Source organism: Corvus kubaryi, unplaced genomic scaffold (assembly GCF_017639235.1).
Source record: "Corvus kubaryi isolate FWS band 111438036 unplaced genomic scaffold, C.kubaryi_AGA036_p1.0 137, whole genome shotgun sequence".
In the NCBI taxonomy this organism is placed as follows: domain Eukaryota; kingdom Metazoa; phylum Chordata; class Aves; order Passeriformes; family Corvidae; genus Corvus; species Corvus kubaryi.
Window position 1 is genome coordinate 4,161,599 of NW_024580671.1, and position 17,248 is coordinate 4,178,846.

The following is a 17,248-nucleotide window of genomic DNA, read 5'->3' on the forward strand; positions in this document are numbered from 1 at the left end:
CATCAGACTGCAATTTTGGTTAAGTCATTATAAAAAAAGGCAGTGTATTAACTGTGTACGTGGAAGGGAGGTGAGGTAAGGTAAGGCAAGGCAGGACAAAGGAAACAGCTTCCAACTGTTGCTCGGTGTTACACTGGTACTGTTCAATGTTGTCACTGACAATAGGCCAAGAATGAAAATAAATGTATTTGAATATAACAGCTTGATAGTCAGAATAGAAACGTTAATTCTCTACCTAGTTTTGCTGAAGTGCCATATAAAAATTGTGTCTCTGGAGCTGTCTGTTGTTTACAGGGAGTGTTGTTTTCAAGCTCTAAAATGGCTGTATAAAACCCACTAGGATTCAGTTCTACAGTGCCAGAGTGTGTAAAGTTTAAGGATCATTCTTCTTGTTCCAGCTTCTCTTAGAGCTGTGACATCCTCAGTAATGTGGCCTAGTTGGTTTGCAAATTCTAACACCCTTCAAAGTGAGTGTCAGTGTTAGACATATTATAACGTATTTTTTAAAATACATGCTCCTTTATAAAACACTTGGGCTTGAATACATAGATGTTTCAGAAAAAATTTCAAGTTGCCAACTCATTGTATTTCATTTTGACTTTTTACAACTGCCTGCTTGTGAATTTTCTCTCAGTCATCCTGTCCCAAAGCAGCGCTTACAGCCAAAGAGATTGAAGCCAGAAACATGATTGTAATTTTTCCGCGTTTTTTTAATCTAATCTGATATTTTCCGTAAGAAGTTTCTCTCTACCAGCTCCCATAGTGATTAGAGAGGTTGAAATCGGGCTTCTCTATGCCCCTCACTGGTTGTGTTTAATAAAGTATGTAAAAAGGAACAAAAGCCTCAAAGTACTGCATAAGAAACTATGCAGTAGTTGCATTTGTTAAAAAGGCTGAATAGTTTTAAGTGTTCATTTCCTGAATATGTATTTCATCTTTAAATTTAGTCACTTTTAAAGTCAAGTGAATATGCTATGTTTTAGTTTTGCTAAATAATTTTCATCTACTAAAATCTAATTCATTCTTGGGATATAGTGAATCTGTTAGCAAAATCTCACTTCTATCAGTAGTAAAGGAAAATGAAGTATGTAAGGAAATGTATTATTTATTAGACTAAGAGCTGTCACCAGAAAAAATACTAAAGTGTTAAGACATATAAAACCGTTTTAGGGATCTCCTGTATTTGTCAAGGATGTGAAAGCAATGAAAACATGTTATGTTGCTTTGTGCATGAAAGACTGATTTTGTTTTGCTTTGTTTTCCAGCTACATCCCTTGGTCTAATAGAGTATGCTACCTTACCCTACAAACATTGCTAATAGCCTTAAACATCCATGGATCAGCAGCTGGAGCAGCATTGCTGTGGTGTAGCTGGATCATGAAAAGAAGTACACCTTAAGTGTTGATTGATTAGCCAGGTTATAAAGTTGTTTCTTGTGAGGTGCCTAGTGAAGTTATGTAGCTTCAGAGGGTCCCCGAACAGTCAGGAGAGAGAGTCACACACCGCACTGGAGGTCACTTCAGGTCTGATTTGCCTTTGATTGTACTGGGAGACTGTAACTGCATTGCCAGCTTAGGTTACATGAGCTACATGAGCTGACAATGAGGCAGAGCACTCAAATCAGCTACGAATATGTCTTCAGACATATTTAATATTAAGCTAGTATTAACTATTAATGATCAATATTTAGCGACAATTAAAATACTAGTAGTAATAATAATTGAGATCATAATGGTCCTTAGAACAGAAGAGGTTATTGATGAAAATGGTGCAAACACAGAGGAACTTTCCACTTACGAGAGTCTACATTGTTTATGACTTTTTGCAAAACTGAAACAAATGCATGATGATATAAAAATCTCTAGTATATGTGCCTGAAGGCAATGCTGAAAGTTATTTTTCAATGAATTTATTGCATTCAGTTACTATAAACAGTTTAGTTATCTTCCACGGAGTGAACTTAAAACATCTGCAAATGTTTTTTTCCTTATCCTTTGTAAAAGATGTTTCTGAAAGTTTTATTTTTATGCCAAATGTGGTCTTAAATATTTTCGTTTGCTGTGTATTCTATAAAATTAGAGGCAGACTGTGGAACAGCAGTGTGGCATTTAAAGTTTGACACCTCTTTTAATGGGTTAAGATTTCCTGTAGTTAGGTTTAAATGTTTACTACACAGTATGTCTCATGAAAGGGTTCAACACACATGCCTGCAAATGGAGTGGCAGGGCATACAGTAGAGCATATGGCAGATTATATAATCTTTAAAGACTAATAGAAATTACGTTACTGCACATATTTTGATTTTTCTTCTAGGTAAGGGAACGACTGAGGGTTTCTTTAGAAAGAGTCTCTGCACTGGAAGAAGAACTAGCTGCTGCTAACCAGGAGGTAACATAAAACACTTTCTCCCCTTTTGAGGTTAAATCTCTCTAATACTCTGTCCCATGTGTTCCCTGTCACTTTCCTCAAAACTGTCAGAAAAAAACCCCAATAAAACAAACAAACAAACAAAACAAAACAAAACCAAAGAAAAAATTACATTCTGAGTAAGCTTCTCAGTGAGGTTTGTTTAAGGTGGTTGTAAGATTAATACAACCTTCTGTTTAGTTCTTTATTCCCTTCTTCTCTTCCCTTGTGAGCAAGCTAAAATCCAAGAGCTAATGACAGATTCCCACATTTCTTACTGGTCTTGCAAAAGGAGTGAACCAACAAATATGTCAGATACTATAAACAATTCAGTAACCTGAATTTCCTTTTTACTATAAGTAAAACACACACACACGTATATATACTCATTATATAAATGTTAACATTGATGAAGGAAGGATTATGGATGACCATGAAATGTAGGTTTGTCTCTTCCCTTATAACTGCAGTGTATCATGGTGTACTGTGGTGCCATGTAACTATTGTGAACTTGGACAGGAGATTTTTCCCTCTTTGCAGACTGTTCTCTTTTGTTTGAAAGGGTGAACAGCAAAACATGTTGTTGTATTGAACAAACAGCTGTACACTACACACATATAGAAAGGAATTCTGCACCCTGGAAAGGTGATTTTGAGGCCACAAACTTTAAAAAATGAAGTCTTCTAGTCACTTTACTATTCCCATCATGTTCTGAATCCACCTGACGTGTGCTTTTAACACAATTAAAAATAAGCCAGATAAGCAAGTTGGATTAAAACTATTTTGGGTTATGGCCATTTTCTGATGTCATTTTATTCAGGCTTAAAACAGCAATTGAAAGAAGCCACAGACCATCTCAAATGCTACCAAATAATTCTTGAAAAGTAGAATACCCATAATTCAGAATAATGTGTGACAATGTAAAGTAGAATGTGAAAAATACTCCTAAAGTATTTTTTTACTAATTCAAACTGGAAAAGGTACTTTCTTAAAGTTACTTCTTAAAAACAGGATCTTCAATTGAGATATTAGTACTTCATTTTTTATAAGTATGATAAAATATAAACCTATTAATGTGCTATTTTGATTCATCCCTTTGTTCTCTGAAGTAAATGCACTTCATCTGCTCAAAAATAAGATTCTTCTTTCAGAAGGATCCAGAAAAGTTGTGTTCAAATTATCTAGTTACACTATGCTGTGTAGTCTGTTATTTGCACTAGTGTTTGTTAAATAGCAAGCAGTCCTTTTGGTCAGTCAAACCAATGAGATGCATCGCACTCCTCCAGTCCCTCCTGCTCATGATCCAATTAAATCTAAGTTCACTTCACTGGGCATAGGATCAGGTCTTTAGAGCATTGCCTTGCTATTTGGAATTTTAAAAATTTAGTGAAACTTTTTTTGACAGTAAGGAATAAAAGCATGCACAATGAAATTAAATTGAAATAGGACTTCCATACCTTTTCTTGCCCCAAATCGTTAGAAATATTATGCCAAGTTTGTGTCTACGTGACACTAAAGACATATAGAAGGACACTGAATCAATGAAGCATAACATAACCAATAACACAATCTGAATATTGTTCCAGTTTCCTTTGAGGGACTTTTGAAGCTGAAATTAATTTAAATAATAATGAAAAAAGAGTGAAATTGGAAGAGATGTTGAAGAGAACAAGTGGATTATTTTCAAACAGTTATGCATTTGAGCAAGAGTTCAGATAATTTTCACACAATTAGTTATTTGAGTAAGACAAAATTAATTAGAACACTGTAGTATTTAAGTCTAGTTTTATGCTAAATTCCACAGTGAATACACAGGCAATAAAGCACTTTAAAAAATTATTTTATTATATATGAAAATAAATGGGCTAAGTTTCTAGGGGAATTGAATAGATGGTTTTCAGTAATTTCTGTATTCCTGTCTCAGTGTCTGTTCTCCCAGGAAAATTAATATTTTCTTTAATATCCATTTTCTCATTCTAAGAGTGTACTATATTCAGGACTATATCTAAACATAAACTGATAACTGTAAATTGGTTCCCTGATTTAACTAATTATGTTTCGGTATATGACAAGTATCAGATAAAAAGCAGTAGAAATGTATATGTTAAGATATTACCTCTCTCTGAAAGCTTGTGGCTGTGGCTCTGACACAGCAACAGTGAGAAACTGCAGAAATTTATTGGAAATAAAAATAAAAAAGTAAAATAAAAAAAATTGGGAGAGAACAACTGTAGCTTTCCACCATTAGGTGGTAACTAAACTCTCATTTAACAGGCTTTGTGGCATATTACAGACATAACAAAGGGAGTGAAATCATCTGTAAATGGCAGAGCTGATTTCAGCTCTAGGTGCTAACACAGTCTTAAAAAGCACTTAATATTGGATAGGCAATAGAAACACACCTTGACTCTAAACTCCAGAGCAATTCAGATGGACATTTGGACCTGTTGGAGGAACTCAGCTTGTGTAGCTAATGTTTACATGTAGTTACACAAGGATAACAGAGAAGGGTATCCATCTTACGGGCTTATATTTTATTAAAGCTTATATTTTATTAAAGAGCGGATTAAAAATTCTTTAAATATATGTTTTCCTGGGGAAAAGGTTATTTGACTATATTTTATTTTGCTGCAGCTGATTAGTGACTGTTGGAAGGGGCCATTGTACATAGCAGCAAACTGAATTGCTGTTAGTGAGTTTTTGTGCAGACAAGGGCAAGGTAACTGTCTACAGTAATAAAATTCCATGTTCATCCTGCATTTTTTTTCATTTCTGCTTGCACTCAAGACCATTACTAGTTCACAACTGGTAGATGTCCTGTTCATTATGTCTGTTGTAGGTAAGATGAATAGAAGATACTGTTAACAATTTTTTTGAGAAATTTACCTCTTGTTTTTAATTAAAATTACTGTAAAACATAGCTACATTTGCTTACCCCTTGGGTGCTTTTAAAATTATGCTGGTTCTCATCTTCTTCGATGTAACCCATGGTCTCTTCAAATCATTTTATTGCTGAGGGTTATAATTTGCAGTTAGCAATTAGACAAGATGCAAGTGGGACATCCAATAACAAAGCTCAGTGGTATAATAGTGTTCTTCAAGGGAAATGTGATGTTTTTCAGTGAGTGTATGAATATTTGCAAAGCTGAACAACAATCTGCTAACTAGATTCCTTTTTACATACTAATTTGAGATGAGTCTCATTGGCAAGAGAAGTGGGATGTGGGTTTATCTTCAGTTTTGTGATTCATGATCTTAATGGGATTTAACTTTAATGTTGAAAATACTGACAAGATAACGACTTTTGTTCCACAGCTTTAGAAATACTCTTATTACCATTACAAATGTGAATCTTTGTTAAAAGTATGCTAAACTACACACATGCAAACAACACGCTGAGGTTAGTCATTAATGCCATGTATTCCCAGAAACCCAAGTGCTAGCAGCTTTCACAGTTCAAGAACATATAGATTATAGACCATGACCCTTTTAGTGACACTTTTAAATCCATTTCTGCAGCAATGTGCAGTGTTAAATGGCAACTATTGCAGTTTCCATTAACAGATTTCCCTGTTTCCCAGAGCCTTCAACAAATAGTTCCAAAAAACAAAAAAACCTTTAAAGTTTTTTCCAAGGTTTTTTTGTAAAATCATGTTTTATACATAGTTAATACCATAATGGAATCATTATTTTTTTAATGGCTGCGTTTAATTTGCACATAAATTTTCTCCTGTTCATTTTAAATAATTATCGATCCCTTACAACATCTTTTTGTGTTAATAAGAATCATATGATAAGTGGCATTCCAAAACCCTATTTTCTTTCTGGTTAATACACTGTTTTTTCCATCTTTCCTCATCTTTCCACAGTAGAAACTGTGGCATGAAAAATACAGCTTTACTTACATTTATTACCTCAAAGATACTCTTTAGGAACCTGGTAAACATTGGGACTGTAGAATATTAAATTAGAGAAACAACTGGTTTGACTACATATATCACTGTACTACCGTACGCTTTTCCTCAGCATTTCTTCCAATTGCCAATGCTGTTTCCAAATGCCTATAATCTCTGACACATAGATTATATTTTAAAACACTCAAGCTTCCTTTTAAAGCCTTTTTGTTACAATTGCTTCTGCAGAGGTTTACTTGACTTTGAGGCTAAATTTAACTCCTGGAGCTCTCAGAGATCTTGCAGGAGTTTTCGATCATAGCTCACTGTTTCATGTAACTCATTATGTTCTCCTGTTTAGGCAGTGGGTTTCTTCCTGACAGTGGGTTAGTTTATTCATTACGGTGCCCTAATGTTAATTTTATAGCATTTATGAAAGCACTCATCACTGAAAAGAGAGGGTGGTTTGCAATTTCTGATTCCTTATGTTCCATACCAGAGACAGCAGAAAATGTATCCACTTATTCGGCAAAGAACTTCCAAATACCATGTTAATTGCCAAACTTCTGCTATTCAGGGCAAGTCAAGAAAACAGTAAAAAATGTAGTAAAACCTGTTACAGCTGAGGAAAGTTTTGACTCTAACCATGAGGGATGCTGCAGACATGACTGTGGTATCATAACTGCTAATGAAATATTCTATAGTATTTAATATATATATGTATTTCAAAGTGAAATCTTAGCTAAATGTGGCATGTCATTTTTACCCATGGTTGCATATTTGTATGCCTAGCTTCTTCATTTACAGTTAGGTTAAGGCATCTTTTTTACAGGGGTTTCTTGTCGGCCTTAGGCTTGCTGTGTAAATACAGTTCAAAGTGATTTTTGAAGTAGAAGTTTTGTAAAAAGACTGGTTTGCTGGGAAAAATAGCATGTGCATTTGTTGAACATATAATTTACACAAAATTTCATCAATCCAGAATTCAGAAATTATAGATATCCAAACTTTGGATGAAACTGGGTGGAATTCAGGGACTTTGTTTTTCTGAAGGCCAGGCAGATGACTTATATCTATTTCTGGTGACTTGAGACATACATTTTTTTGCAAAGAATCTGAAACACCCTTCCTCTATAGTGTCTCCTTTCACCATAATTTCTCAGAATCATGCCACTGCAAGTTACTGCTTTCTGAACTCTCCCCTACATGTTAATTTTTTTAAATGTCTTTTTAAGCTATAGATTTGCAGAGGTCTGACTCTAAAGAGATATTCTTTGTGGTCTGAACTTTAATTTTAAATGTCTGTGTACATGTAGCAAAATATATCTTTTCTGCAAAGTTGCACATAATTAAAAATATCTTGATTTCAAATGTAATTTTTAGATGCTATACATAATTGCTTTTTATTCTGTCTTTAACCTTAGTCATCTAGTTAAATGTTACCCCTGCAGAAAGTTATTGTTGCCCTTAAGTTTTAAATGTGGCAGTGATGCAAAATGATGATTTTTTTTTTGATGGTTATTTCTTATACTACATGCTTTACAGCATTCATTTATTTCTCTGCACATTGGAATTAGTATGTGTAGCATGGCAACTGAAGAGGTTGAAAATACAGCAGCACCGTATCCTTCATTGCCTAATTTTTTTACAAAGTGAAAAAGAACTAAGCACGAGAAATAGTCAGTTAAGTTGCCATAACTATTTCATTTTGTCCTCAATTAATTCTAATCTGAGTTCTCAGAGGAAAAAAACCCACTAAAATCCTTTGTGGATATTCAGGGCAGCAGGACTGATTTTGAATTCACATCTCTTTTTTTCACTAATTTCATGTTTCACTAAAATACAGAGAAGAATAGGTCTAAAATTCAACACATTTTCCAGATAGCAACTGAAGAACAATAATTTCTATTGACAAATATTGACATATTTGAGGTGAACATTACTACTGCATTTGCAAGAGTGGTTTCTTAGTACAACTTCCATAATCTTCTACCACAGAGAAAAATCTTCATACTTTGGCAACTAAAAAACATATATTTTCTACCATCAAAGCAGATAATGATTTTGCAGATAACAGTATTTTTGTACAAAAATCATAGTGACTTAAGCCTATTTATGTATTTACCACAGTGTAGTGTGTGCAATGCAGAAATGTCTATTAAATATGCTCACCAGCTTTGGTCTTCTTCACTGAAATGGTTTTGCAGAGCAGAAATGTGTTGCTGCCTAAATGTCTTAGAGTGTTTTCAAAAGGCATCCTGAAATGCTGTGTTCTTTTTCTCCTCCATTTAGCATGCAATCACCTGTCATAAATCCTAAAATACTGATGTCATGTTCTCATTTTACACTGTCATTTTGTCTAAGTTGAATGCTTCCCATGTGTTCTTTAGAAGACACCAGTTTGTAAGACAGGATTCATGGTCTGTGCTCACGGGTTCATGGAGCACTTAAGGAAAAATGTAGCTGAAGAATGAAGATTTTTATTCCTTAACAAAGCCAGTTTGATTAATAGTTTTAATAAAATGTTTGATATTGAATAGTTGCTAGCTTGTATATATTTTTTCTATGTATTTTTATATTCTTTTGAATATTATGTCATAAATACAATTGTTATTTCTGGTCATATTTTCTAACTATTCTAAGATCCCAAGTATGAATGGATTCAGCTGCTTCAGAGTTTTACTTCTGTTAGGGAAGGATTCAGACTCTTGAACTGAGATGAAAAATTCTGGCTGCTAAGTATCTCCACTGCAATTTTGATTTTTTTCTCAGAACCTTGTGTCATGGCTAATTAGTTCTTCTTTTTATTTACTTGTTAAATTTTTATGGGATTTGTTATATAAGGATTTGTGACTAGAGTAAATCCCAGTGTCACAGGTTTATCATTGAAGAGTAGAGTCTTGTTCTGCTCAATTTATTCATAAAATAACCTGAGATTGTTTGCAGTCTCTCCATTTTTTGCTATGACACATTGCTGTGTACCAATAAGAACATGCACAAATTACTCTTAAACTTCTGTAAGCTGTTATTTGCATTAAAAGAAAAAAATTAATTTTACTGAAATAATGCTTAAGGGAGCATGACAAAAGGCAAAAAGCAATGTCAAACTCTGACTTGCTACTTTCACATTCTTTACTCTTCTCCCAAAACCTGCTGTGCAGCTATGATGCAATTGTTTAAATATACATTAAAAGAGCAGTGAGATCAATATTTGAAATGTTTTTTTGCAAATCTCTTCAAATCTACTTCATTTTTATGTCTGACAGAAATATTTGATTTAATGAAAACTTAGTCCCCAATGATTAGAAACTTGGGTGATTTAATGCCTTGTTTTACTGAATAAATGATGACTGGAGATTAAAAATTCCCAGTTTCCTTTAGACCTTGAAGCACAAACTTTCCATAAAATTAGCATCTTCATCAAAATGAGTATATACCTAATCCAGTATATTCTTTCACTTGTGTGGGTCTGTGTTTTAAAAGCATTTATTTTATAAGTTGCTCATTGTGAAAACAAATTAGGTGCTACTACTGTAGTGTAAAAATAAGAAATAGAGCTACAAATTCTATTACAAACACTTATACTATTCTTCCCTTCAAATGTTATATTCTCATTTTTTTAATACCTGTGGCCTAAGTCTTCAGACTTTTGCCTTTGGGGAGATTGTATTTTCCTATGCATTAACAATTGTGGATGAACCTTAACTGCAATTTAGATTGCTGCAGAAATATAAATATATAGTCATTTATTTAGTAGCAATATATTCCGTCTTCACTTCCATATTGAAGTGCTTCTATTGCACATTTTTGCTATGATTATTACCACACTACAATGCTCCCAACAGACCTCCGGTAAAGGACCAGGATGCCATTTTGTTAGAAAAAAAATACCGTAACATGGTTCCTGCTCTATAGCACTTAAGAGTATAAATTTGTCTCATGGTGTCCACTGCTCATACAGATGTCAAATGGACAGCATTACTGTAAAGCCCAGGTAGCACAGTGACCTGTGCAATAGATGTGGTGAGCAACAATTACTCTTTTTGCTACCATAGGAGCTCTGTAAATGTCTCACAGGACTCAGGCTCATCCGATACTCTTTGAATATTCTTGTTCCTAAAAGCATAGAGATTAATTCAGCTGGGATGACTGGTTAGCTGTTTCTACAGCAGAAAATGTGGGATGCAATCCAATAGAGTTAATGGGTTCATAAGTATTGATAGACTTGGCTAAATGGCATAACTTGATTTTTGACAGCTGATGGCTGTAGTGGCATCTATTCAGGTGCACAGTCTGTCACACAATTGTTGTTCTGGGACCCTGCACAGTTCCTGGTATGTTGTATGAATTCTATCACGCTCACTGTATTTTAACTCCATGTGTGGGAGTTAAATACTGGGTACATGTGCCCTCTCCCCAGCTCCAAGCCTGGTTCTTAATGGAAGAGAGGTTGGGTCTGCAGGCAGGAAGGAAGTGGCAGTGTTTCCCATGAGGTCCTGCAGCTAAATAACTGTAGGACACAGTATTCATCATGAAATAACACTACTGCTCTGCAATAAATCAGCATGTATGGGTAGTTTTCTGGATCTCATGAGGTTGAGTTATTTGAGTTATTTTGGGAGTCTGTACAGTGTTTTATATTAATCAGTAAAGAGGGATCACAGAGCGTGCCTGACATTTTTGCACAGCAGCAAACAAATATATCAATATATGACAGAGCTCTGTGAAGCTGAAGAAGATGCCTCAGAGACAGAAGATAAATAGATCTTCTGATATCTCCTTTATTCCAGAGAATTACAGAATAAGAAAGCTCTGTGTTTCCAGCACAGATTTTATGGATTTCTAATTTACCACACATTTTGCACCCAAAGCAGAAAAAAGGGAGAAAGAGGAAATAGCATAGCAGCCAAGGAAATACAAGCTGAGAAAACACAGGGATCACATGAGCCAGATGTGTGGTTGAGCATTTTTCACAATTGTTTGCCAACACACCTGAAAACTCCAGGAGATTAATGCAATTGGAAGGTTACTTATATATGGTTAGTTTAGGGATTGTTCATAGTCAGCATGAGAGTAGACACCTGGATAATTCCAGTTTGGATTTAATGCCTTCTATTTGGCAATCTGCTTAGGGAGCTTAACAAATCAATGGAATGCAACTCTCACCGGACTTGATTTCAGAAGGTCTCGTTAGCAAATGCCTTACTTTAAACACACTGACTTGCTAAAGTAAAGAACATAGCATGTAGGTGAAGGTGTGCTTAGCTGACATGCATTGGGGAGCTCACTATGACTTGTATAAAGTATATCCATGAAGATTTTTATACCTAATGTTTAATTTGCTCACAGTATTCACAGAGTGCCTTTCATGAGACATCAGAAAGAATATATCATTTCTCTTTGATCTGTTATTTTGGGAATCATACTTTGAGATGGATGCCATTTTATCCTGCACTGGAGGTATGAATTCAGATCCCAGAGCATAGCTGCTTATCTTTCTGTCTGTGTCAGCTTTGGGGTAATTTGTCATTTGACATTTGTCAAATGAGATGTTCAAGCGGATGAAGATAGTTTCATGGCAAGAATTAGGCTTGCAATAAAGGATTGCAAGACAAAATGACTCTTTACCATTAACTATCTTTTTGCAGATCCATCTTGATGATTACCCTTTTTTTTTAATCAGCTGGAATAATATATTGTTTTAACATTTCCTCAATGTTCTTCTTTGGAATGATTATTCAATTTTCTCTTTATATGTTAAATATTAAATGATTTGTTAAAATCATCTACTAACTCTCAAACCAGATTTTAAATAGTATAACAAGATCATAGTATCTTTTATGCTTATTACTCTCCATAATAATTTTTTTTAATGTATGAATAGACCTTGCATGCTGAATTTGAATAAAATATTTATTACATGAGTCAATCAATAAAATCAGCTTTAAGCTTCACTATGTTTATATTTATTAATCAGTATTCCCATTAACATATGAACCAGAAAATGTGTCATTTGTGTTTTCAGATTGGATCATCTCAACCCTACAGTGCACATGCAGCTCTAAGAGTATTCTGCAAATTTGTAATGTGGTCAAATAGCAAGATGTTTTGCATATTTTTTCTTTTAATTTAGTGCAAACAACTACTCATCATATATGCCTGTAATAGAAATAAATATAGGAATAATTTTACTTAGAATTCAAAAATGTGAACGATATTGTGGGTTGGGTTAGGAAATGTCAACATCTGTAAATAATAAATAATCTTCATTGATACTAATGGACACCATCAGTGTATAGGTGAAATTATTATAAAAGGAGCTGTAGAGGACTTGACTTGGTTCAATCTATGGAAAATGAGCCTGCGTGCTTAACTTGGCACCTGGAGAGTGTGGTTTGAACCCCTTTAATGATGTAGAATATGTGGTTACATACAAATAGAAGGAGAAAAAAAAAGAAACCATATGTATAATTCCACTATATTAGAAAAAAAAGTCATATTAGATTCCATTCTGCAATAATCCTAGGATAAAGGCATTATTTTAGAAGTTCCATGTACAAGGAATGTCCTTTGTAATTAAAAAATTGATAAAATTTGTATCAGTGGAGCTCATATCCTCGATCTTCACTGGAGAAACCTGGGGAAAAAATTACTACCAGTAAGAATGTCATTGAAAAGTATTGAGATCTTGACTAAAATTAAATGGGTACCTTTGGCTTAATACTTGAAATACAGACTATAATTCACTCTACTGAGCTTCAATTTCAACCGAGTGGGAATGAAATTTAAGTTGGGATTTTTTCCACTTGTACATGCAGATCATGGCTTTGATAGTATTTAATTGTATTTCTAGGATAAGGTTCATTTCCTTTCTGAATATTTCTCATATCCTATCTATCTGTTGTATATTTTCATGTTTTCTACAGTCAGGAGCAGAGATGGTGATTTTAATACAGATACACTGTATAGGAAAATGTGATAAAACTGAATATACATGCAGAATAGTGGTTTTCATAACAGACGTATCCAGTCAAAATAAATCTAAGCAATCTCAAATCTCTAGGTGACAATATGCAGACAAAGAATACAAAATTTCATTTGGGGAAGACGGTTTTTACTCATAGGGACATATATTGATATAACCAAAAGAGGAAAACAGATTTGCACTGCAAATAGCTAAGCACTCTTTTTCAAACTGAGCAGGATTTTTCAAACTGAATTATATTTGTTAGACAGGGGTACATTTCAAGTAAATGCTTTATGTACTAAGAGCAACTACATAAAGCCCTAGAGGCACAAATATCTGTGTATATATTATCATATATATTAAATATATACATGCACACTATGTATACATGTTCAATAACATATATTGTTGAAAAGAATGAACATTATCATGTTTCTGCCAAATCCATCCTCAGCTCTGACAAGCTGGAAATCAGACCCTACCAATGAACTCTGAAGATTTTGAATACTGGTCTTTGTTAGAGTAATAATGAAAGAACGGTAGTTTCACTACTGTTTTGTTGAGCTTGGTAAGCAAAAAATAAAGCAAGAGAAATTAGTCAGCAGGTGTCAAATACACACTATAATGCAACCATGTAATTGATGTTTGTTATTATTTTCCTATTGTGCTAGTCTCTGAAAAAGACAGTTCTCTCCCTGTGTTGTATTTCATACAAATTTTGTGACAAATTAAAAGTACTACATTTTTGTTTACTTAGATAAGGGCTTCTGCAGAAAATGTACTGAAATGCACCTGGTAATCTCTGAAAAATCTTGACAGATTTTTCATAATAGCACCTGCACCATTGCTTTCAATTCTTCTGTTTTCTAAGTGCTGCTATAGAAACAAATGGTGCGTGCTCTAGAGTACATGTAGTAGCACAAGACAGGTATTTACACAGTAAAAATTTGGTCCACAATTTACAATGAAGCAAAGACTAATAAACCCTACTGCATTATTACCAGCCTAAAGTGTGTTATTACTTTTAAAGTACAAAAATGACTGCTGCCCCAGACATTTAGAGTTCAGATGGAGTCAGGGCTCAGTGATGGTGCAGACAGGTGCAGGAGGCTCTGCGGTCGGTCAGCCCCCGGCTGCAGCCAGCTGGGTGCCACAGCTCTACGGTGCCCCTGGACCACAGCGCCCTTGTCACCAACACAAGTGACCTCCACAGGCGTGTCAGTAAAGCACTGATAGCTAGGACCTTATCAATAGTTATCACAAGCACAGGCTGTCCACAGTAAAGGACCATGGGGTTAGTATTTTCACGTTTTCCATTTAAAATTAGGAATCTGCCACAGGTTCAGAGCATTTTCAGTCGTTTTTTGCGTGTTGTCATTCATTATGTGTGCTTCCACAACATGAAAGCGGAGTCTGGATGTGCTGTCCACCATACAAGCAGGATTGCAGAGAGCAGTGCCAACACCAAGATTGTAAAAATAGAATAATCAAGAAAGAAGCTGCAGAAGCAAGAGGTGTTAGCTTTCTGTGAGAGAATTTGAAGCATAGGAGGTAAAGACTTACTTAAACTGTAAAAGATGTGTAACTGAGGGCTGGAGCCCAGCATACTAGCTACTCACAAACATACAAGATTTGTTTTCATTACTCTCTGATTTTCTGCTAATGTCTGATCTCCAAGGCTCCCTCATGAGGATGATTTCACTTTAATTAGTATTTCTATGTAACAATGAAAGCTAAACAGCAATATTAATTAAAGGTCAGCAATCTCAAAAAGGGGGAATTCATTATGTAAATATGTTGAAAATATATATTACCCATAATTTCTGCAGTTTTTTATTTGAATAAAGTAGTATTTTTCTTGACATGTCAGGACAGGTTTTAAAGGACTCAATTGTGTAAAGTTTCTAGAAAGGTCATCACTAAATAGCAATAAAATACACCAAAGTTCCAAGCTAATAGAAAATAAACCTAGCTGAGGTTGTCAGTCAGACACAAACATTTAGGTTACAAGTGAAATTTGTAATAAAAAAGCCTCACTTGAAAATTTGACTGATTCTTTTTTGGTTTACATCATTGAATGGGAGAGAAGACAAAGAGCTAATTAAAAAAAAAAAATAAAAAATGTTTTTTTCTTCCCCCAAAGTGCAGTGTTAGGACTGATGGTTTCATTGCCTGCCTACCAAAGTTTTTTTTTCAGTCAGAAAAGACTTTTTCCTTTATTTCCTTTATTATTTTTTCCCTTGAACTATGGCTAATCTTGATTACTATGCTATATGTTCCATAGATATTTTAATTCCTAGGTATTCTGAAAGTAAAGCCCAAAGTCTGTATTTGCCCTTTCAAATGCCCCTGGTTGTAAAACTCAGAACCTCCATTGCTGAATGGAAGAACTAAAGCATTTCAAAACTAAAGTCATTTTTATGGAGATTCATTTTTATTATTTCAAAAGACTTTGTATGGATCTATGAGTTTTGTTCATGAAATCAGAATGTGCTATTTATGATAGCCTGAAGAGCATCTTGTGTTCTCTCTCTCTCAAATGCTATGTATATAGCCAGCCATCAGTCCTGTGCAGTTCATTTGACTATGATACTGAACCATACTGAGATTTATTTCAGTGTTGGAAGATGATGTAAACAAATTCAGTGGTTTAAGGTAGGAGAAGTTTATGAAAAACAGCTTTTCAAAAGCTTAAAATAATTTCATTGCTTTTTTAGAATCACAGAATCATAGAAAGGTTTCGGTTGGAAGGGACCTTAAAGACCATCTAGTTCCAACTCTCCTGCCACAGGCAGGAATGCCTTCTACTACACAAGGTCTCTCAGAGGCTCATCCAACCTGCCCTTGAATGGCTCCAGGGATGGAGAGTCCACAATCTCTCTGGGCAACCTGTTCATAAAGTGATGAGGCACTGGAACCTTATAAGAAGTAAAGAATTTCTTCCTAAGATCTAAGCTAAGCCTGCCCTCCTTCAGTTTAAGGGCATCCTGCTTTGTCCTGTCACTATATAGAGAAGTATATTAAGTATTCCTAGTACAGTTAATTGCCTGAAGACTGAAACTGTAATGAGATAAAAAATGGCCACTCAAGTTACAACAGCAGAGGTACCTGGTCATTTAGGATTTTTTATATTTAGAAATGGATTCTGATCTCACACATCTCAAATAATTTTAAATTAATTAATTTGCAATATACCCAAAGTAAACATGCAGAGTAGTGCTTTCCCTGCTTCATTTTGTGTCTAATGAGAGACATTGTGCTGTAAATAAATGCACTTCATCTTCAGGTATAGTTTGTGGGTTCCAGTATATTTTCATTTTGTCTAACAAGCCTATTTCCTATTTTGCCAGGTTTTGTGTCCTGGTTTTTCCTTTCCTTTTTAGTTATCCTTCACAGTTTTGTAGTTTTTCAACTACATGTGAATCTTTTATTTCTTTCATTTTTATATCTTAGTGTCCTACTAAGGTTAGTAATCAGACCGTTTCCCTTGTTAAATAGAAGGAATTTATGCTATTGCTCACTGATTTATAATCTCACGTTATCTTTATTAATTATCAAAATTGTCTTATTACATTGTCCTTTTCCAAGGACATGGCTGATGGGTGTGGCTCTATCAGGTAATTCTCCAGATCAGTACAGGCTCATGCATTTATCTTCTGTTCTATGGTGTATTTTATATTTGAAATCAATATTCCCTTAACACCTGGATTCAGACTATTAGATTCGGCCATTTATGGAAATGGAGACCAGCTCAAATTTTGAGCCTGAATTGCTGAATCCTAGCTTCATTAAAAAGTATATGATTCAATGGTATCTGTAGATAACAGACACAAATTCTGCTAAGATTTTAGAGAGAATTTATGTGGGTAGTATAGTGGAGGTATTTACCAAAACTTTAAATTCAAAAAGCTGGGCTTTAGGAATGTTGAAATTATTTTATAGTTGAGACAGAAAGGCAGAAGTTGTGTAAGGTTATGTTCAGAAT

At 34.5% G+C, this 17,248-nt stretch overlaps 1 protein-coding gene across 14 annotated transcripts in view; it reads left to right on the forward strand.

The window, feature by feature from the left end:
- PPFIA2 (PTPRF interacting protein alpha 2) overlaps window positions 1–17,248 on the forward strand; it is a 296,348-nt gene that overhangs the window by 194,011 nt on the left and 85,089 nt on the right. For 12 of the 14 annotated variants that reach the window (XM_042017661.1, XM_042017648.1, XM_042017649.1 and 9 more), the window contains one exon: window positions 2,314–2,388. The exons of the other annotated variants lie outside the window; for them this stretch is intronic. In XM_042017661.1, the coding sequence (XP_041873595.1) occupies window positions 2,314–2,388 (75 nt within the window). The remainder of the gene's footprint in view (window positions 1–2,313; window positions 2,389–17,248) is intronic. 14 annotated transcript variants of the gene reach the window in all.